The sequence below is a fragment of the Podarcis tiliguerta genome, assembly GCF_965153285.1.
Source record: "Podarcis tiliguerta genome assembly, chromosome: 1".
Classification (NCBI taxonomy): domain Eukaryota; kingdom Metazoa; phylum Chordata; class Lepidosauria; order Squamata; family Lacertidae; genus Podarcis; species Podarcis tiliguerta.
The window spans coordinates 130295749-130316681 of NC_139534.1; the positions used below are offsets into that span (position 1 = coordinate 130295749).

Here is a 20933-nt window from a genome sequence, read left to right on the forward strand (position 1 = left end):
AGCTTCCCTACACAGGGCTGCCTTCAGATGTCTTCTAAAAGTTTGGTAGTTATTTTTCTCTTTGACATCTGGTGGGAGAGCCTTCCACAGGGAGGGTGCCACTACCGAGAAGGCCCTCTGTAACTCGGCTTCTCACAGTGAGGGAACCACCAGAAGGCCTTAGGCACTGGATCTCAGTGTCCAGGCAGAACAATGGATGTGGAGACGCTCCTTCAGGTATACTGGGCCGAAGCCGTTTAGGGTTTTAAAGGTCAGCACCAACACTTTGAATTGTGCTCGGAAACCTACTGGGAGCCAGTGTAGGTCTTTCAAGACTGGTGTTATGTGGTCTCAGCGGCCGCTCCCAGTTACCAGTCTAGCTGCCGCATTCTGGATTAGTTGTAGTTTCTGGGTCACCTTCAAAGGTAGCCCCACGTAGAGCGCATTGCAGTAGTCCAAGCGGGAGATAACCAGAGCATGCACCACTCTGGCGAGACAGTCTGCGGGCAGGGAGGGTCTCATCCTGCATACCAGATGCAGCTGGTAGACAGCCGCCCTGGACACAGAATTGACCTGCGCCTCCATGGACAGCTGTGAGTCCAGTATGACTCCCAGTCTGCGTACCTGCCCCATTCAGGACCAGAAAGTCCTCCACACCCGCCCGTCTCCTGTCCCCCAAAAACAGTACTTCTGTCTTGTCAGGTTTCAACCTCAATCTGACCACTGGAACTCCTTCTGACCCTACAATTCCATGATTCAGTTCTATGACGGCCCTTTTACTGGAAGACGTCCTCTCACACACCCAGGTGTCCTTTCATTCTCTTGCTGTTTCTCTGTTCAGGCCACTTGCGCCATCTACGAGGTCCTGTCTGTGCTACACACCGAAGAGGGCATCCAGGAACTGTTTCCAGAGCTGTTCTGCACTCTCCTAAAGCAGGTCAGCAAAACCCTGGAGAAGAGGATGCCCTTTTATGAGGGTCGCCGGAGGCTGTTTCTGAGAGAGCAGCATTTGTCTGAAGGGAACCCTTGCAGGTCAGTCTCCCATTTGCCCACCTCTTTTCGCATGGGCCTCCTCTGGAAACATATAGATCTTGGGTCTGGGCTTTGAATTATAAAAAATGTTAAGAATCTCATTTATTAGGAAGCCAGAGGCATATCTGTTAGGCATTGCTGATTCAGATATTCCTTAAAAATTTAAAGATCTTTCTTCGTATGCAATATGGCAGTGAGAGTTCTTATAGTTATAAGGTGGAAGAGCGACAGAATTCTTTCTAGACAAGAGTGGATACAAAATTGACTGAATATGCTGAATCAGATAGTCTATAGCTGGCTCAGTGCGTTTAGGACCAGAGGTGGCAGACCATTTTCAGTTTGTATTGGTCTGTTCTGCTTCAAGCATCCGACTTTGACCTTCTTCCGATTCAGATGCCCTTTCTGTGCCCTTTTGCTCCACAGACTTTCTGTGGCAAGTCTGAAGGCTCTCGTGTTGAAGCTTACCACTGATCCCTCACTGGCAGAGTTTGGAGAGGTGAACATCTGGACTTCACTTGGTGATCCTAGAACCCACCAGGAGGGGGCCTCTCTGCTGGCCAGGTGAGGGTAAAGATAAAGGTAAAGGGAACCCTGACCATTAGGTCCAGTCGTGGCCGACTCTGGTGTTGTAGCGCTCATCTCGCTTTATAGGCCAAGGGAGCCGGTGTACAGTTCTGGCGAACCAGAGCAGCGCACGGAAACCGCGATGGGGTGAGCTCCCGTTGCTCGGTCCCTGCTCCTGCCAACCTAGCAGTTCAAAATAAATAAGTACCACTCCGGCGGGAAGGTAAACAGTGTTTCCGTGCGCTGCTCTGGTTCGCCAGAAGCGGCTTAGTCATGCTGGCCACATGACCCGGAAGCTGTACGCTGGCTCCCTCGGCCAATAAAGCGAGATGAGCGCCGCAATCCCAGAGTCGGCCACGACTGGACCTAATGGTCAGGGGTCCCTTTACCTTTTAAGGTAGTATCTATGGGAGTATATTGTATTTAATTATGGGGTATTGGAGTTTTTAGGGGGCTAACCAGGCTGGGATAGCTGGGATAGCAGGCTTGTTGGTTTCTGAATGTCTGGTGTAGATTTTCAATTTCGTTGTTCTGTATGGGACAATGACAATAAAGATTATCGTATCGTATTTGAATGAAGCTGCTCTGAACTAGGGGAGCTCGTATTTTGAATGACCCCAATTCAGACTCCCTCACTCGCCCACACAGCTGTGGAGGTGAGCATCTTCTAATGTTCCTTTTCTCGTATAGACATCTGTTTCAGAATAGACTTTTGGACCACAAGATCATTGAGAACGCCCTCCCCTGGATGACTTCAGAGTCCGAAAAGCTTCGGCTGACAGGAACCGCCTTCTTTTCAGAGGTAAGACCTGAGCATCTCAGGTGTTGCTTTCAAAAGGTGCCGTGGTATTTGAGCATAAGAATGGAGGGCTCTGGCTTGTGTCCAGTGCTAGTCCTAATCACTGTAGACCCATTGAAATTAATGAACTTAAGTTTGCAATTCCCATGAATTTCAGGGGTTCTACTCTGAGTAGGACTAGCACTGGATGTGCTCCACTGTTTCCAGGAATGGCTCTGTGTTGTCATTGCGTAGGGCAGTAGCAGAGAGAAAACAATCGCAATGAACATTTCTGGTTTGGCAAGAGGAATTGAAAGGACTTCCATAATCGAAAGTATATCTCTCTGAGAATGAGGAAATCCCAACGAAAGAACAGTGGCAAGGAAAACTATGCGGAATTGGCCAAGTTGACAAATAAACTGCATGACAAGGACAATTGTGACTTCAACGAAGAATGGGAACTTTTTACAAATTATCTAAAAAGACAACAAAATGATTTGGACTCCTTGGCAGCTTTTGAATAAACATCCACAAATTTATTAGTTGAATATATGATAGATAAGGCAATGATATTTACAATTTTAAAATATGCAGAGAACAATATGTGCAAAGAAACCAGAGAGGGGAGCTGAGGGAAGTCCTTGGGGGGGGGGATAAAAAGGGGGGGAAATGTAAATGGATATATTGATTGATGATATGTTAAAATTATTTACACACACACACACACACACACACACTGGTATCTCAGATTAAGAACTTAATTTGTTCTTGTGGTCCATTCTTAACCTGAAACCGTTCTTAACCTGAGGTACCACTTTAGCTAATCAGGCTTCCCACTGCTGCCGCCACTGCGCAATTTCTGTTCTCATCCTGAAGCAAAGTTCTTAACCCGAGGTACTATTTCTGGATTATCCAAGTCTGTAACCTGGAGCGACTGTAACCTGAAGCATCTGTAACCCAAGGTACCACTGTATGTATATATATAATAATAATAATAATAATAGGTATATAAATGCAATGAAAGAAAGAAGATTCCACCTAAACATTAGGAAGAACTTCCTGACAGTAAGAGGAGGGAGAAAGGTTGTTTTCTGCTGCTCCAGAGAAGCAGACACGGAGCAATGGATCCAAACTACAAGAAAGAAGATTCCACCTAAACATTAGGAAGAACTTCCTGACAGTAAGAGCTGTTTGACAGTGGAATTTGCTGCCAAGGAGTGTGGCGGAGTCTCCTTCTTTGGAGGTCTTTAAGCAGAGGCTTGACAACCATATGTCAGGAGTGCTCTGATGGTGTTTCCTGCTTGGCAGGGGGTTGGACTCGATGGCCCTTGTGGTCTCTTCCAACTCTATGATTCTATGATTCTATCATTCTATGATTCTATGAAATAACGTAAATAACTAAATGAAATTGTCTGTTTATTTGCAGGCGATTCGGGACCCCATGCTAGGAGAAAGGGTGCGTCTGAAATCCATTCTTCCCCTCCTGATGAAGAGGGCAGGAGACCAGCACCTGGGCACCCGCCAGATGGCAATCAAGGGCCTGGCAAATGTTCTCCTCGTGGCTGCAGACAAGGTGAGGCATTGCTTTTTAAAGGTGGCATTATTGCAGGACGCCCGTGTGTCAAAGGCATCAGCTGAGGGTGGCAACATGAGACAGGGCCTTTTCTGCAGTGGCTTCCTGCTCGTGGAATGCTTTCCCCTGGCGCCTAAAGATAGGCAACGAAGACGCCAGGTGAAAATGTTCCTCTTTAGCTAGGCATTTGGCTGATTAACATCCTATGGCTTTTTTAAATGTGCCCGTAGAAGGGGGCTATCGGTTTGCTTTTCGTTTTGCTGTGTGTTTTGTGGAATTCAACATCCTGGTCTTCTGATCGTTCTATCTGTGCAAGCTGGATAGTTCCCTTGGTTAGATTGTGGTGCTGATTTCACCAAAGTTGCAGGTTCAAGCCCCATGTGGAACATATTTCTGCATTGCAAGGGGTTGTACTAGACGAGGGATAGGCAAACTAAGGCCTGGGGGCCAGATGTGGCCCAATTGCCTTCTCAATCCAGCCCACGAACAGTCCGGGAATTGGTGTGTTTTGACATGAGTAGAATGTGTCATTTTATTTAAAATGCATCTCTGGGTTATTTGTGGGGCATAGGAATTTGTTCATTCTGTTGGGATACTGCCAGGGAGACAAAGTCCATCATGACTCCACGTCGTCTCCGGACGTCCATCGATCTCCCGTAGACACGCAGTATCAGCAATTAGCGACACGAGCTCCAGAAATAGCTTCCCACATTCCAGAGCTGATGCACACTCTTATCAGCAGATAATGCACAGCGAAAGATGCACCCAGGAGAGCATGATTTACAAGTTTATTCAGCGTTGATCAGAACAAAGAAAAACATGACTGCCTGCTTCAGAGTTCCGGCAGAGAGAGAAACGAAAGCAAAGACACAACAGAAACGGGCTTCCGGGTTGGCGCGCCTGGCAATGGCAGACCTCCTTTGTCTCGGAGGAGATTGCTCTCTGAAAAGAAGGGTCTGACCGCCTACGGCGAGGCGGAGACCCGCTAAAAACCACGGTCGGAGGAAGACCGTGGACTTGGGATCCGGCTGGTGCCAGTAGCGCCTCCCTTACTCGCGGGGAGACCCGGTTACGGGCTCCGGAGCGACGTGGGGTGAGTGGCGCGGCACTTTGGATCGATTGCTGTTTTCGGGGAGTGAAGCCGCACAGCTGCTGTCAGGAAGCGCTAACTTTTCCTGTGGACATTTGGACCAAAGAAACTCTCGTAAGTAAACGGAAATTGGATTACAAATTACTGAAATTCGGCATTAGATGGAAGGTTAAAACAGGAAGCCCACCTTCCACTTTGTAGAAAGATCAAGGCAAAAGCGTGAGAACTGGAGCCTCTAAAAAGTACTTCACAAGGAAATAAATCTGTCACCTAAGCCCTTTAAACCCCCCCTCGGAAGCAGGGAAGAGGGGGAGATTGCTTTAACAGTTTATAGTCCTGCAGAGCAGGGTACTTTGAACTTATTTTTAACCATTTCGAGCCCGGGACCGGGCGGCCAAAACAAGAAAAAGAATCTTTATAACAAGAAATAAATTACTAAGAATTATTAAGAAGAAAAGGATTAAGAGAGAACTGAATCTTTTGCTTACTGTTTGGGAAAGGAAAAAAGGAGTTAAATGACAATTGTTTTTGAAAGGTGGATGAAAAATAACTAAAGGAAACTGTAATCAGGTGGCTGTGGAAAGTTACAGAAACTCATGTTGGATTGCTACAAATGTTACACTTTTGGATAGAAACTTTCACACAGGCTGCAACTTTACAGACCAAATAAGCATCTGACCTTGACAGTAAGATAACATTGAAAGAACAGACTTGGGAACATGGAGGGAAGAATAGCAGCTCTGTTTGAGCAATTTAAAAAAAAACTGTCTATTTTGGAATTTGGCATCTCTGATTTGAAGGAAAATGTTCACAGCCTGGCCCAAGAAGGGAAAAAACTATTAAACTCGGCCCAAGGACTGGAATTAAACCAACAAGGAAGGACAACTGACAAGAATATGGATCAAACAGAACAGGTTCCGTCTTTACAAGAGGAATCTCTGGTGGAAAATACAGTTATAGAGCCTCAAGTTGATGGACAAAAAATGGACTATGAGAGTAAAGAGTTTAAAGGACAGATCTGGAAAAGGAGTGCCATGTATGGACTAAGAGATACAGGTTTGATAAGATATAGAATCATAGAATCATAGAGTTGGAAGAGACCACAAGGGTCATCGAGTCCAACCCCCTGCCAAGCAGGAAACACCATCAGAGCACTCCTGACATATGGTTGTCAAGCCTCTGCTTAAAGACCTCCAAAGAAGGAGACTCCACCACACTCCTTGGCAGCAAATTCCACTGTCGAACAGCTCTTACTGTCAGGAAGTTCTTCCTAATGTTTAGGTGGAATCTTCTTTCTTGTAGTTTGGATCCATTGCTCCGTGTCCGCTTCTCTGGAGCAGCAGAAAACAACCTTTCTCCCTCCTCTATGTGACATCCTTTTATATATTTGAACATGGCTATCATATCACCCCTTAACCTCCTCTTCTCCAGGCTAAACATGCCCAGCTCCCTTAGCCGATCCTCATAAGGCATTGTTTCCAGGCCTTTGACCATTTTGGTTGCCCTCCTCTGTACACGTTCTAGTTTGTCAGTGTCCTTCTTGAACTGTGGTGCCCAGAACTGGACACAGTACTCCAGGTGAGGTCTGACCAGAGCAGAATACAGTGGCACTATAACTTCCCTTGATCTAGATGCTATACTCCTATTGATGCAGCCCAGAATTGCATTGGCTTTTTTAGCTGCCGCGTCACACTGTTGGCTCATGTTAAGTTTGTGGTCAACCAAGACTCCTAGATCCTTTTCACATGTACTGCTCTCAAGCCAGGTGCCACCCATCTTGTATTTGTGCCTCTCATTTTTTTTGCCCAAGTGCAATACTTTACATTTCTCCCTGTTAAAATTCATCTTGTTTGTTTTGGCCCAGTTCTCTAATCTGTCAAGGTCATTTTGAAGTGTGATCCTGTCTTCTGGGGTGTTAGCCACCCCTCCCAGTTTGGTGTCATCTGCAAATTTGATCAGGATGCCCTTGAGTCCATCATCCAAGTCGTTGATAAAGATGTTGAATAAGACCGGGCCCAAGACAGAACCCTGTGGCACCCCACTAGTCACTCTTCTCCAGGATGAAGAGGAACCATTGATGAGCACCCTTTGGGTCCGGTCAGTCAGCCAGTTACAAATCCACTGAGTGGTAGCATAGTCAAGACCGCATTTTACCAGCTTCTTTACAAGAATATCATGGGGCACCTTGTCAAATGCCTTGCTGAAATCAAGGTAGACTACATCCACTGCGTTCCCTTCATCTACCAGGCTTGTAATTCTGTCAAAAAATGAGATCAGGTTAGTCTGACATGACTTATTTTTCAGAAATCCATGCTGACTATTGGTGATCACAGCATTCCTTTCTAGGTGCTCACAGATTGTTTGCTTAATGATCTGCTCCAGAATCTTCCCTGGTATTGATGTCAGACTGACTGGACGGTAATTATTTGGGTCCTCTCTTTTCCCCTTTTTGAAAATAGGGACAACATTTGCCCTCCTCCAGTCTGCCGGGACTTCGCCTGTTCTCCAGGAATTCTCAAAGATGACTGCCAGTGGTTCTGAGACCACATCTGCCAGTTCTTTTAATACTCTTGGATGCAGTTCATCTGGCCCTGGAGACTTGAATACATCTAAACTAGCCAAGTATTCTTGTACTATCTCCTTAGTTATTCTGGGCTGTGTTTCCTCTGCTGAATCATTTCCTCCAAATTCTTCAGGTCGGGCATTGTTTTCTTTATCGGAGAAGACTGAGGCAAAGAAGGCATTGAGGAGTTCTGCCCTTTCTGTGTCCCCTGTTTGCATTTCACCATCTTCTCCTCTGAGTGACCCCACTGTTTCTTTGTTCTTCCTTTTGCTACGAACATACCCATAGAAGCCTTTTTTGTTGCTTTTAACCTCTCTAGCAAGCCTGAGTTCATTCTGTGCTTTAGCTTTTCTGACTTTGTGTCTACACGTGCTGGCTATTTGTTTGAATTCCTCTTTGGTGGTTTCCCCCCTTTTCCATTTTTTGTACACATCCTTTTTTAATCTTAACTCAGTTAAAAGTTCTTTAGATAGCCACCCTGGCTTCTTTAGGCACCTTCCATGTTTCCGTCTCATTGGTATTGCCTGAAGTTGTGCTTTTACTATCTCCCCCTTAACAAACTCCCAGCCATCATGAACTCCCTTTCCTTTTAGTATTACTGTCCATGGGATCTCACCCAGCACTTCCCTAAGTTTTATGAAGTCGGCTTTCTTAAAGTCAAGAAATTGAGTCCTAGTATGCTTGGCTGCTCCTTTCCGTTGTATAGTAAACTTCAGAAGAGCATGATCACTTGCGCCTAATGATCCTTCCACTTCTACCCCATTAACCAGGTCATCGACATTGGTTAGGACCAGATCTAAAATGGCTGTTCCTCTTGTTGCTTCTCCCACTTTCTGGACAATGAAGTTGTCTGCAAGGCCAGTGAGGAATCTGTTTGACCTTATGCTCTTGGCTGAGTTTGACATCCAACAAATATCTGGGTAATTGAAGTCCCCCATTACTACTATCTCCCTTCCTTTTGCATGCTTGGCCATCTGTTCCAGGAAGGCATCATCTATGTCCTCCGTTTGGCTTGGGGATCTATAGTAAACTCCCACAATGAGGTCACTATTATTCTTCTCTCCCTTAATTTTGACCCAAATGCTCTCACTTTGGCTTTGAGGTTCTAAATCTTGGATCTCTTCACAGGTATACACATCCCTGACATATAACGCCACTCCTCCTCCTTTCTTGTCTGGTCTGTTTCTCTGAAATAGATTGTATCCCTCCATTTTTACATTCCAATCGTGGGACTTATCCCACCAGGTTTCAGTGATGCCTATTATGTCATATTTAGTTTGCTGTACCAAGAGCTCAAGCTCATCTTGTTTATTTCCCATGCTTTGTGCATTAGTGTACAGACATTGAAGTCCATTAGTCATTCCCCCGTGTCTCTTATTTAAGGATTTTTTCCTCCCACCACTAGGTCTGCTTGCTGTTTGCTCCATTTGGTCTATGACATTTGGATGATCATCTTCATCAATTAATAGACTCCTTCCTTCAGGAGCACTGTCTCCCTCCCCCACATTAGTCAGTTTAAAGCCCTCCTGATGAGGTTTCTGAGTTTTTTGGCAAAAACATTCCTCCCAACCGTTGTGAGGTGCAGCCCATCGCTTGCCAGAAGTCCATCCTCAAGAAACTGCAGTCCGTGATCTAAGAATCCAAACCGTTCCTGTTTACACCATTTGCGAAGCCAGCTGTTTACTTCCACTATTTTCCTCTCTCTCCCTGGGCCACGTCGTTCAACTGGGAGGACAGATGAGATGACGATTTGTGCATTTAATTGCTTCAATTTCCTGCCCAGAGCCTCGTAGTCTCTTTTGATCTTCTGGAGGCTATTGCTTGCAGTGTCATTGGTTCCCACATGAACCAAGAGGAAGGGGTATTTGTCAGTGGGTTTTATGATTCCTTGCAGTCGTTCAGTTACATCTTGGATCTTAGCCCCGGGGAGACAGCACACTTCCCGAGACATCTTGTCAGGCCCACAGATCACTGCTTCTGTTCCCCTCAGTAGGGAATCCCCTATCACCACTACACGCCTTCTCTTAGGTTTGGTCAGGGTTCTTCCGTGAGCGGTCCGTTCCAAGGTCGCCTGCACATTCCCTGAGGACTGACTTTGCTGCTCATCTTCATATAAGTGATCGACTGTAATGAGGGAGAGATCCTCAAATGGAGTCTGCTCTTCGTCTTCCATGCTAGGGGAGAGGACCTCAAAGCGATTGTGTATTTCTAGACAATCAGAGCGAACCCTGGGCCTCCTACTTCTTTGAGTCACGTTTCTCCACATATCGGGCTCCTGTGTTGGTGAACTAGCCTCCTTCTCAGGGGAGTCCCCTGTCTCCTCCTTGGTGGAGACGGTGTGCTCTGTTGTTTCCAAGAAGAGCTCCAGCTCTCTAATTCTTTGGAGCGTAGCTACACGTTCCTCCAGTTGCTGGATTTTGTCTTTTAGGAGGGCATATATTTTGGAAATTGGCACTCTGAGAAAGTTTGAAGAAGTGAACTTTAGCAACCTTAAAGAGAGTGTGGAGCAAACTTTGGACAATTCTTTGGTCTACAAGAGGAACTACAGAGTTCGGGCAAGCTTGTTCACAAAGGTTAAAGGAGATCTTGAGGGGAATGCGGTTTGGGACATAATTTTAAGCTCGAAAAAGACTCTCCAGACAGGCCAGAAAGATGATTTAAAGGCCTCGGACACCAGGCAACCTGGCTGATGGACTGAATTGATGGATTGGAAAGACTCTAAAAATTTGTAAAAAGGATTGGCAGCACCCGATACCGGGGGGATGAGATGGGGGGAAAAATTGGAGATCATTAAGTAAAATTTGACAAAATATGGTTTTAATAAGTATTTTGAGGGGATGACGGAAGGAAGTTAATTGGTTCCAGGAGTAAGATAAGGAAAATGAAAAACTAAGATATAAGGGTATATAATTATAGAATTTAAGATTAGAAGTTTTAAGATAAATTCTCTTTTTCTATTATTATTATTTTTTTTCTAAAAAGAGGTAAAGGTAACTAAGGGAAAAAGTATCAAAAGTTGGAGGGAATTTGCCGATTAGATTAAAATCAGGAATATAAAGAGGGAGGTGGGAGGAAGTCATGGAAACAAGTTAAAGGAAAAAAGGGAATGTGAGACTTTGTGTTGTGTGGGGTATTTTTGTGTTTTGTTTTTTTTGGGATTTTTGTGTTGGGGGATGGGGAAGAGGGTTTTTTGTTTTTTGCTTTTCTTTTCTCCTTTTTTTTTTCTTTTTCTGCTCTTTTTTCCCCCTCTGTTTTTTGTGGATATGTTTTGTTTTATGTTGTTGGAAAATCTCAATAAATATTATTTAAAAACAAAAACAAAGACACAACAGAAACATCCTGTGAAACAGGAAATGCGCAGGCTGTGACACAAACATCCTGCTCCCTTTTAAAGTGGAACGGAAATATCCTAACACATTCCCCCCCCCCAAAAAAATATAGTCTGGCCCACCACATGGTCTCCCCCTACTCCAAGCACTCTACTGGGGTTTCTCCAGACACCCCCCAAGCCAATTTGGGAGGTGCATGTGGGAAGAAGGGGGGGGAGTCCCATTGTGCAAATGGAAGTCCTTGCTGAGGGCTTCAGCTGACAATGAGGAACCCCGCCCTGCATTTCAAACTCTTTATGGAAGGACCAAATGATTCATTAGAGCAGTGGGATAATTTTATTCAATACAGTGGTACCTCGCATTAAGAACTTAATTCGTTCCGGAGGTCTGTTCTTAACCTGAAACTGTTCTCAACCTGAAGCACCACTTTAGCTAATGGGGCCTCCCGCTGCCGCCGCCACACGGATTCTGTTCTCATCCTGAAGCAAAGTTCTTAACCCAAGGTACTATTTCTGGGTTAGCAGACTCTGTAACCTGAAGCGTACGTAACCTGAAGCGTCTGAAACCTGAAGCGTCTGTAACCCGAGGTACCACTGTACTGCAGGCAAAATCACAGCCACTCTAAACTAAGCCAAGAGGCAGTTGAGGTTATTGGAGAAGCCACATATGTATTGACTTAGACTTAATTAGACTTCATTTTTCCCCCAGGCGTATTTACTAAGAATAAATGCTAAAGTGTATCTGTGTGCTTGCTGGTCGATATATTTAATTTGGCCTCGTAAATTATTTCACATAATGGATTATGGATTTTATAGTCCCACCCCCCCACCCCCGTTTTTGTTCTGTATATCATCCGTCATGAAGATAAAATGAATATTTAGAAAAAGGACTCTTGCCCATCTCCCATATCATGGGCGCTCATCATGGGAGCCCGTGTGGTGTAGTGGCTAAGAGCAGTAGTCTCGTAATCTGGGGAACCGGGTTCGCGTCTTCGCTCCTCCACATGCAGCTGCTGGGTGACCTTGGGCCAGTCACACTTCCTTGAAGTCTCTCAGCCCCACTCACCTCACAGAGTGTTTGTTGGGGGGAAGGAAGGGAAAGGAGAACACAAAATGAGAGCCAGTGTAGTGTAGTGGTTAAGAGTGGTAGTCTCGTAATCTGGTGAACTGGGTTCGCTTCCCCGCTCCTCCACATGCAGCTGCTGGGTGACCTTGGGCCAGTCACACTTCTCTGAAGTCTCTTAGCCCCACTCACCTCGCAGAGTGTTTGTTGTGGGGGAGGAAGGGAAAGGAGAATGCTAGCCGCTTTGAGACTCCTGAAGGGGAGTGATAAAGCAGGATATCAAATCCAAACTCCTCTTCTTCTTCTTCCTCCCTTCCAGGTGAAACAGCAGAAGAGGACCATTGTGGCTATTTTCCTGGGAACGTTGTACGACGCAAATGTGGTGCTGGAGGGTCTCAGAGCCCTTGCCCTGGTCTTTCCTCACCTAAAGAGGCAGGATGTGGGCTTCATGTTCAAAGACATCTCTACGAAGACCACCACCTACCTGAGTGATGTAAGCCAGTGAAAGAACCCCAACTCCACCCTTCAAATTTCCCTGAGATCTGGCTTTGTGTTTCAAGTTACCTTCCCATGATGAACATAGGAAACTGCCTTGTAATTATGAGTCAGACTATGGTTCCATCTACTTCAGTGTCGTCTGCACTGACTGGCAGCGACTCTCCGGGGCTTTCAAGCCAAAAGGCTCTCCTAGCCCTGCCTGGAGACACCAATGGGGAATGAACCTAGGACCTTTTGCTTGCGAAGCAGATGTTCTGCCAATGAGCTACAGCCTTTGCCATTCCTTGCTGCCAGCTCATCTCTGCTAGAGGGAATGGATGCTCTGCAGTGATGTTGCGCAATGGACCCTCCAGGAAGCTGTGGATTGGTCTTGGGAGGTAGTTAAGGGACGCGATTGGCGCTGTGGTCTAAACCACGGAGCCTCTTGGGCGTGCCAATCAGAAGGTTGGCGGTTCGGATCCCCACAACGGGATGAGCTCCTGTTGCTCTGCACCAGCTCCTGCCAACCTAGCAGTTTAAAAGCACACCAGTGCAAGTAGATAAACAGGTACCATTGTGGCGGGAAGGTAAACGGAGTTTCCGTGTGCTCTGGTTTCCGTCACGGTGTCCCATTGCACCAGAAGCGGTTTAGTCCTGCTAACCACATGACTCGGAAAGCTGACTGTGGACAAACGCCGGCTCCCTTGGCCTGAAAGCAAGATGAGTGCGGCAACCCCATAATCACCTTTGACTGGACTTAACTGGCCAGGGGTCCTTTACCTTTAAGCATGTGAGCAAATTCACTCAATGCTCTTAAGCCCGTGGTGGCCAAACTCAGCCCTCCAGATGTTTTGGGACCATAATTCCCATCATCCCTGGCCGCTGGTTCTGTTAGCTAGTGATGATGGGAGTTGTAGTCCCAAAACATCTGGAGGGCTGAGTTTGGCCACCACTATAGCAAACCAGTCTCTCACCCGCCTCTCTCCCACCATCTGCAATATAGGGGAAAGAATAACACTGGACTGCTTTACAAGGTTGTCGTAAAGATTACTGAGAACTTTTTAAAAGTGCTTTGAACCGTCAAAAAGTTTATTTCAGAAATACGAAGGTCTCTGGAGGATTTTTGTCTTTCTTTCCCAAACTGTCCCACTATACCACGGATAGCTAATTTTCTGCAAGCTACTGGAATTAAGAGGTTGAGGATCCTGTCTCCCAAACCATCACATTCAGATTAAGAGTTTCACATTCTTCCTACTAAGATATGGTTGCCAGTTTGCTAGGGTTACCCCCTAGTTGCCTACTCAACCACTTTGATTGGAAAAATTAGCACTGATACAGGTGACACGTAACACCTATTCCACATTTGTAAGAACTCGATAGTTTAGCACCCACACTTTGGAACTCCCCGCCTCTTGATATAAAGTAGGCATCTTCAGTACAGTTTGCAATTTTTGTTCACAAGCATGAAAATTCACCAGTGGTTTAATGTACATTTCTCCAATATGCACATTTTTGTATGCATTTCCTCCCCAGTACGTATCCCCTGCCCTTATATTCTTATAGGTACACTTTTTGGTGCCTGGCTGCTAAAAACATTATTATTTAGACAAGCCTACCCAGATGCTTGGATGCGGGTGGCGCTGTGGGTTAAACCACAGAGCCTAGGACTTGCCGATCAGAAGGTCGGCGGTTCAAATCCCCGCGACAGGGTGAGCTCCCGTTGCTCGGTCCCTGCTCCTGCCCACCTAGCAGTTCGAAAGCACACCAGTGCAAGTAGATAAATAGGTACCGCTCCGGCGGGAAGGTAAACGGCGTTTCTGTGAGCTGCTCTGGTTCGCCAGAAGCGGCTTAGTCATGCTGGCCACATGACCCAGAAGCTGTCTGCAGACAAACGGCGGCTCCCTCGGCCTATAGAGCGAGATGAGCGCGCAATCCCAGCGTCATCTGCAACTGGACCTAACAGTCAGGGGTACCTTTACCTTTACCTTTCCCCCAGATGCTTAAAAAGCTGGCATGAATTTTTAACCTGTTTCAGCAGTTTATTTTTGTCTTGATTTTATTGTTTCGTCGTTTTGTAAATTGCTTTGTTTGTTGTTGTTGTTGTTTAGTCGTGTCCAACTCATGTCGTTTAGTCGTGTCCTACTCTGTTGTCCCCTTCTCCTTGTGCCCTCCATCTTTCCCAACATCAGGGTCTTTTCCAGGGAGTCTTCTCTTGTCATGAGGTGGCCAAAGTCTTGGAGTCTCAGCTTCAGAATCTGTCCTTCCAGTGAGCACTCAGGGCTGATTTCCTTCAGAATGGATAGGTTGGATCTTCTTGCAGTCCACGGGACTCTCAAGAGTCTCCTCCAGCACCATAATTCAAAAGCATCCATTCTTCGGCGATCAGCCTTCTTTATGGTCCAGCTCTCACTTCCATACATCACTCCTGGGAAAACCATAGCTTTTACTATACGGACCTTTGTTGGCAAGGTGATGTCTCTGCTTTTTAAGATTCTGTCTAGGTTTGTCATTGCTTTTCTCCCAAGAAGCAGGCTTCTTTTAATTTTGTGGCTGCTATCACCATCTGCAGTGATCATGGAGCCCAAGAAAGTAAAATCTTTCACTTCAGTTGCTGATTTCTTTTACAATCATGCAAGTGTATACATTTTATGAAATTATAAATAAAGAATGAGCATCGGTTGCGGGTTGTTTCTTTTCCTGCCTCCAGGTTGATGCGGAGATCCGCGAGGCGTCATTCCATCTCTTTGGCATCCTGGCTGACTCGCCGAAATTCAGATACAGAACTTTTTTTGCAGAGCAAGCGAGGAAGAGTTTGGTGGCTCTTCTGATTCACCAGTGGGACCCCAATCCCAAGGTGTCTGAGGTAAGACCCAGAGCCCCGCCCATCCCATCTGGGTCGCTGAATACCAAAGGAAAGTGATAGTTCCTTAGCCGTTGCCTCCTGGCAAACTCACATTACGATGGCACAGAGTGAGGCCCAAAGCAGAGGTTCCTGCATAATTTGATCTCTGAGAGATCTCTCGTGATAACTGTCCAGACTGGCACCTCCCAGATCAGTGCAATCCTAAATGTGTCTACTCAGTAGTGAATATATCATGCCCAATGTTTATGTTATAGGAATTCTAAGGTCTCATATATATATATACATGGGACGCGGGTGGCGCTGTGGTTTAAAGCCTCAGTGCCTAGGGCTTGCCAATCGAAAGGTCGGCGGTTCGAATCCCCGCGGCGGGGTGCGCTCCTGCTGTTCGGTCCCAGCGCCTGCCAACCTAGCAGTTCGAAAGCACTCTCGGGTGCAAGTAGATAAATAGGGACTGCTTACTAGCGGGAAGGTAAACGGCGTTTCCGTGTGCGGCTCTGGCTTGCCAGAGCAGCGATGTCACGCTGGCCACGTGACCCGGAAGTGTCTTCGGACAGCGCTGGCCCCCGGCCTCTTGAGTGAGATGGGCGCACAACCCTAGAGTCTGTCAAGACGGGCAGGGGTACCTTTACCTTTACCTTAATATATATATATAAATCATATGTCCATAAATTTACAAGGCAAACACATACATAGTACAGGAGAGCAATCCTGAAACCATTTTGACTCTCCCAAATTGACCTCAAATGTTTCTCTGCAAGGAGGAAGGGAATGGGAAAAGCCTCCCCATTGTCTCTGTGCTCAGAAATCCTGCCTTAAGGGCACCTTTGGGTATGAATAGGGTGAGCCTGTGACTCGGATTCAGGAACTGAGTATTTACCATCACAAAAGAATGGCCAGGATGCCCAGGTAAAAGCAACCAGCGACCGTTATCGGGTATCCTGGCAGACAGGTTTTCTGCTGTAGACTACCCCTTCAGTGATGCATGTATGATGTTTTGGGGGGTGGTCTTGAGCTACAGGGGAGGCAATTTTTAAATGTCTATATAAAAGCTTGCACACCATTATTCTAGGTTCCTCTCCTCCCTCCCTGCATGGGGTGAGCGGGGAACCCTGTTGCAACAGTTTAATAAAGATCAGGCTTACTAGTTGCTTTGCTTCTCGATATTCTCTGGCTGGCCTCTGTTCATAGCTGTCAACCGTCCCTTATTTGGCGGGAAACTCCCTTATCCCAGCGCCATTTCCCGCTGCTGTCCCTTATTGATGATGTCCCTTAAATTTCCCAGGTTTCAAAGGAAGCAGCTCCTCTCCCTCCCTCCCTGCCGGCCAGGGAGGAGGGAGGCTCCAACTGTGTTTCTTGGCTGCGTTGCTCACCCAATAAGGAGTCTAAGAACGACTGGGGGGGGGGGAGCTTGCATGCCTTGTGCTGATCAAATTGGCCGCGTTGCCTGGGGACTCGCCTTTGCTCAGCGCTTCCCAGCGGAGAGGGGACGGTGGTTTTCCTTGCTGCATCCCCTTTGCCGGGTTGCTGTGCTGTGGGAACCACCGCTTGAGGCTTTGTTTGGCTGCTGGCTGGGCTTTCTGCCTTTGGCTCGGAGGGGCTCAGAAGCTGAACATACCTGTGCTTGGAATCAGATGGTTACGTCATCAATGTCCCACTCACCTGTGCCGGGGAAAAGGTCTGTCTGGAGCAGGGGCACATGGTGGGGGAAAGGAAAGGAGGTGGTTGAGTACAATGGCGGGCGGCGATCTCGGGGGGGGGGCTTTTCGATTTGTTTTGGAGGCTCCTTCGATTGACTGTTATGGGGAAAAGGAAAGGAGCTGGTTGACTAAAATCCCTTATTTTGGCTGCTGATCCCTTATTTTCGAGGCTGCTGGTCCCTTATTTTCAAATCTGTAAGTTGACAGCTATGCCTCTGTTATTTTTCTCCTTCCGATTGAGAACCTACTTAAGGACTCTATACAGGCTCTTAGATACCCCATAAGGGAAAGAGAGCAGTATTTTCCTTCCAACAGTTTGGTTTCTGTAAATTATTATTATTTTCCTGCAGTGCATTCACATCTTTGAAGGAGCCTACCGATAATTCTGAAACTGCACAGTTCTGCTATTCCCCCCACACCCTCTCTCTTCTTTCTTTCAGGCCTGCAGAGCTGCATTTCTGCATTCGGTGCCATTTTTGGCCAAAGGGAAGTTGAGAGTCCATCTGGAAGAACTGTACACCACCAGCAGTTTGGGGCTCCCGAATTTACGCATGCACATGTGCAAGCAGCTGGTGAGAGACAAAGAGATCCCTGAATGAGGAGGCTATCAGTCAGGCACAGGCAAACTCGGCCCTCCAGATGTTTTGGGACTACAACTCCCATCAGTGGTCAGGGATGATGGGAGTTGTAGTCCCAAAACATCTGGAGGGCCGAGTTTGCCTAGGCCTGCTATAAGTGCAGTGTCCTTGTGGCAGAGTGGCAGGAAGGCGGCAGTGAAGGAGAAATCATAGAAGAGTTGCAGAGTTGGAAGGGACCCCACGGGGTCATCTAGCTCAACCCCCCTGCGATGCATGAATCCTGCCCACAGCTGTCCCTGGGTGGGCTCGAACCCCCAACCGTATGGTTAAAAGGCTTAGCGCTGATTTGTCACAGCTTTATTCTGCAACAGAGCTGCCCACGAGGGGACATGCTTCTCTGGTCCCTAAGAGTAGAGGAGGCCTCAAGAGTTCAGAAACTGGCCACTCCACACCCAATATTACGGAGGGGTGGGGACAGGGAAAAGGTGGGAAATGCTGTTGATTTTGTTTGTATATTTCATTTCTATAACATGCACAGCACCGTGTTGGGTCATAAAACTCACAAAAGGAAAATTTGTCACAAAAGGCACTACAGCAATTAAAATTAAAATTAAAATTAAAATTAAAATTAAAATTAAAATTAAAATTAAAATTAAAATTATTTATTATTTATACCCCACCCATCTGGCTGGGCCTCCTGGGCTGCTTCCAACAAAATATTAAAATACCATCATGCATCAAACATTAAAAATTTCCCTAAACAGGAAACTAAAACTAAAACTAAAACTAAATTAAAAAAGAGAGTCATTTTGTCGTATCACTATTGCCTCTTTTTATTTTATTTATCTTTTTTTGGCAGCCAAGGAAGCTAATGAGAATGTTGTGTTTGATCAATGTCAGGTAAACAGCCACCCAGCGATGAGGAGGGAGCTCTTGAAAAAGACCAAAGCCTATTTCCAAAGCAGGTGGGAAGAGATCCAGATCAGAGCCCTTGAGTTGTCAGGTGAGAGGCCAGGCTGCCAGGGGCTGATGGGAGATGTAGTTTTCTCTGTCTGCCTGTGAACATGAGTTGTAGGTCTTTGCATGAGAACGTTGGTGTTTCATGTGAAACCATTACATGGTGTGATGTAATTATGTTTAAGTTTTTAAATGCAAATCACTTGGAGACCTTTCAGATAGCCAGCTACTAATAAGTCTAATAATTGTTTGATTGATTGATTTTGATTGATTGATTGAGTAAAACATCTGCAAGGCACCAGGTTAGATATTATTGTTCTAGTCCAGGGGTCTGCAACCTTTAAGACAAAAAGAGCCACTTGGACCCGTTTCCGAAGGAAAAAAACCTGGGAGCCGCAAAACTCGTCATTATAAAAATAACTTTTTTGTCACTTTTTTATTATTTCTTTGTCTGACCCCTCAGAATTACTCCTCATAGAAATAAACTTTAAATTAACAAGTTACCTTTTTGTGTGTGTGTGTTCTTCACTCCCCTTCAAAACAGTGACCAGCGTACATGCCCCCTTTCAATGCAGTGACCAGCGTACATGCCCCTTACAATGTAGCGGGCAGGCGGGCGGGAAGGTGACGTCGGGACGGTGCGTGACTAACGCACGCACTGCCCCCATGCGATGTCACAGCCAGTACAGCGCCCGCCACAGTGGGGAGTGTCGGGGAGCACAATGCGCCTCCTCCCCTCGCTAGTATCCGCCCCGGAGCCGCGGCAAAGGTGTAAAAGAGCCACATGTGGCTCCGGAGCCGCGGGTTGCAGACCCCTGTTCTAGTCATATTGATGTATGCACACAGAGACACACACACATGTGAGAGAGAGGAAATAAGTTTCAGCAGACATGAAATCTTCATGAAAATTGGTGGTAATTGCTAAATATTTAAAGTACTTCATTTGCACCTTCCCCCTTAGACGGAGTTTACAGGAGGGTCCTCATCAGATTTACAGTATGACAAGTCCAGGAATCTCACACTCATGTTACACTATTATACCGCATCGTGTTTTTTAAAGAATATTTTATTTATGATTTTCAGTTTTATACATTTCAATCACTTTAACAGTTCAAAACTTGATTTCCTTCCCCCTCTTTCTACAGTTCCTTAAATTTATTATTTATATTTTCTGCATATCCAAATTAAATCAATTTGCTCGTATATTCATCTCCTTTAAATACATTTATAAAATTGCAGGTTATTACAATTATGTTGCCAATGTTCTTATTCAGTCAACCATTTCCATTCTTTTATAAAAAGTTTGTTATCTTGATTTCTTATTTTTCCGGTAAGTTTCACTGTTATACCACTTTGGGCTCCCCAACCCCAAAGACTTCTGGGAAGTGTAGTTTGGGACAGGTGCCGTGAGTTGTTGGGCGACTCCTGCTCCCCATCCGGAACTACAATTCCCAGAGTTCTATGGAACGGGCTATTGACTGTTAAAGCACTCTCAATTTTACCCATGGAGTGCCATCTGTCCAGATTTTAATTTGCTCTGAACTACAGTGGTGCCCCGCAAGACGAATGCCTCGCAAGACGGAAAACCCGCAAGACGAAAGGGTTTTCCGTCTGCAGAGGCGCTTTGCAAGACGAATTTCCCTATGGGCTTGCTTCGCAAGACGAAAAATGACGAAAAAAATCAAATTTTTTTTTGCTCCAAAACCCCTTATTCTGAATCGCTAAGCTGCTAAAAGCATTTTAGCAGCAAAACCGCTAATCCCCCCCCAAAAAAGCCGTTTTTAGCCCTTTTTTAGCCAATAGCGCTAATAGCGCTACTCCGTCAATGGGCTTGCTTTGCAAGACGAAAAAACCGCAAGACGAAAAGACTCCCGGAACGGATTCTTTTCGTCTTGCGAGGCACCACTGTAATTTTAAGATGTATTTTAATTAATTGATTGCCTGTTTTCATCATCTTATGTTCTTTGTACAGTGGACGCTCAGGTTGCAAACGTGATCCGTGCAGGAGGCACGTTCGCAACCCATAGTGTCCGCAAACTGCAGCGCCGCATCTGCACACGTGCAGGTTGCGATCTGGCGCTTCTGCGCATGTGCAAAGCGCAATTTAGTGCTTCTGCGCTTTGGCGACCGCCGAAACCCAGAAGTAACCTGTTCCAGTACTTCCGAGTTTCGGCGCATCCGTAACCCAAAAACATGCAACCTGAAGCATCTGTAACCCGAGGTATGACTGTATACTGTGCTAGTTTTATGATGTTAGCCGCTGTGAGCCCGGCTGTGGTCGGGGAGGGCAGGGTACAAATAAAAATTTATTATTATTTTTATTATTATTAAACCGCTCTGGGGATTTTATAGCTAAGATGGCATCAGATACCTGACCTGTCCTTTTTGACT

General features: G+C 46.0%; 1 protein-coding gene across 6 annotated transcripts in view; it reads left to right on the forward strand.

Moving 5' to 3' along the window:
- The window catches only part of LOC310674347 (maestro heat-like repeat-containing protein family member 2B), a 90293-nt gene that overhangs the window by 62700 nt on the left and 6660 nt on the right, over positions 1 to 20933 (forward strand). For all 6 annotated transcript variants that reach the window (XR_014509543.1, XR_014509544.1, XR_014509545.1 and 3 more), the window contains 8 exons: positions 821 to 1011; positions 1435 to 1572; positions 2266 to 2377; positions 3780 to 3926; positions 12290 to 12463; positions 15155 to 15310; positions 17448 to 17579; positions 18486 to 18588. Coding sequence is in view for 3 of the 6 variants with exons in the window: in XM_083433501.1 (XP_083289627.1) it covers positions 821 to 1011; positions 1435 to 1572; positions 2266 to 2377; positions 3780 to 3926; positions 12290 to 12463; positions 15155 to 15310; positions 17448 to 17579; positions 18486 to 18588 (1153 nt within the window). In the remaining 3 variants the exon portion in view is untranslated. The remainder of the gene's footprint in view (positions 1 to 820; positions 1012 to 1434; positions 1573 to 2265; positions 2378 to 3779; positions 3927 to 12289; positions 12464 to 15154; positions 15311 to 17447; positions 17580 to 18485; positions 18589 to 20933) is intronic.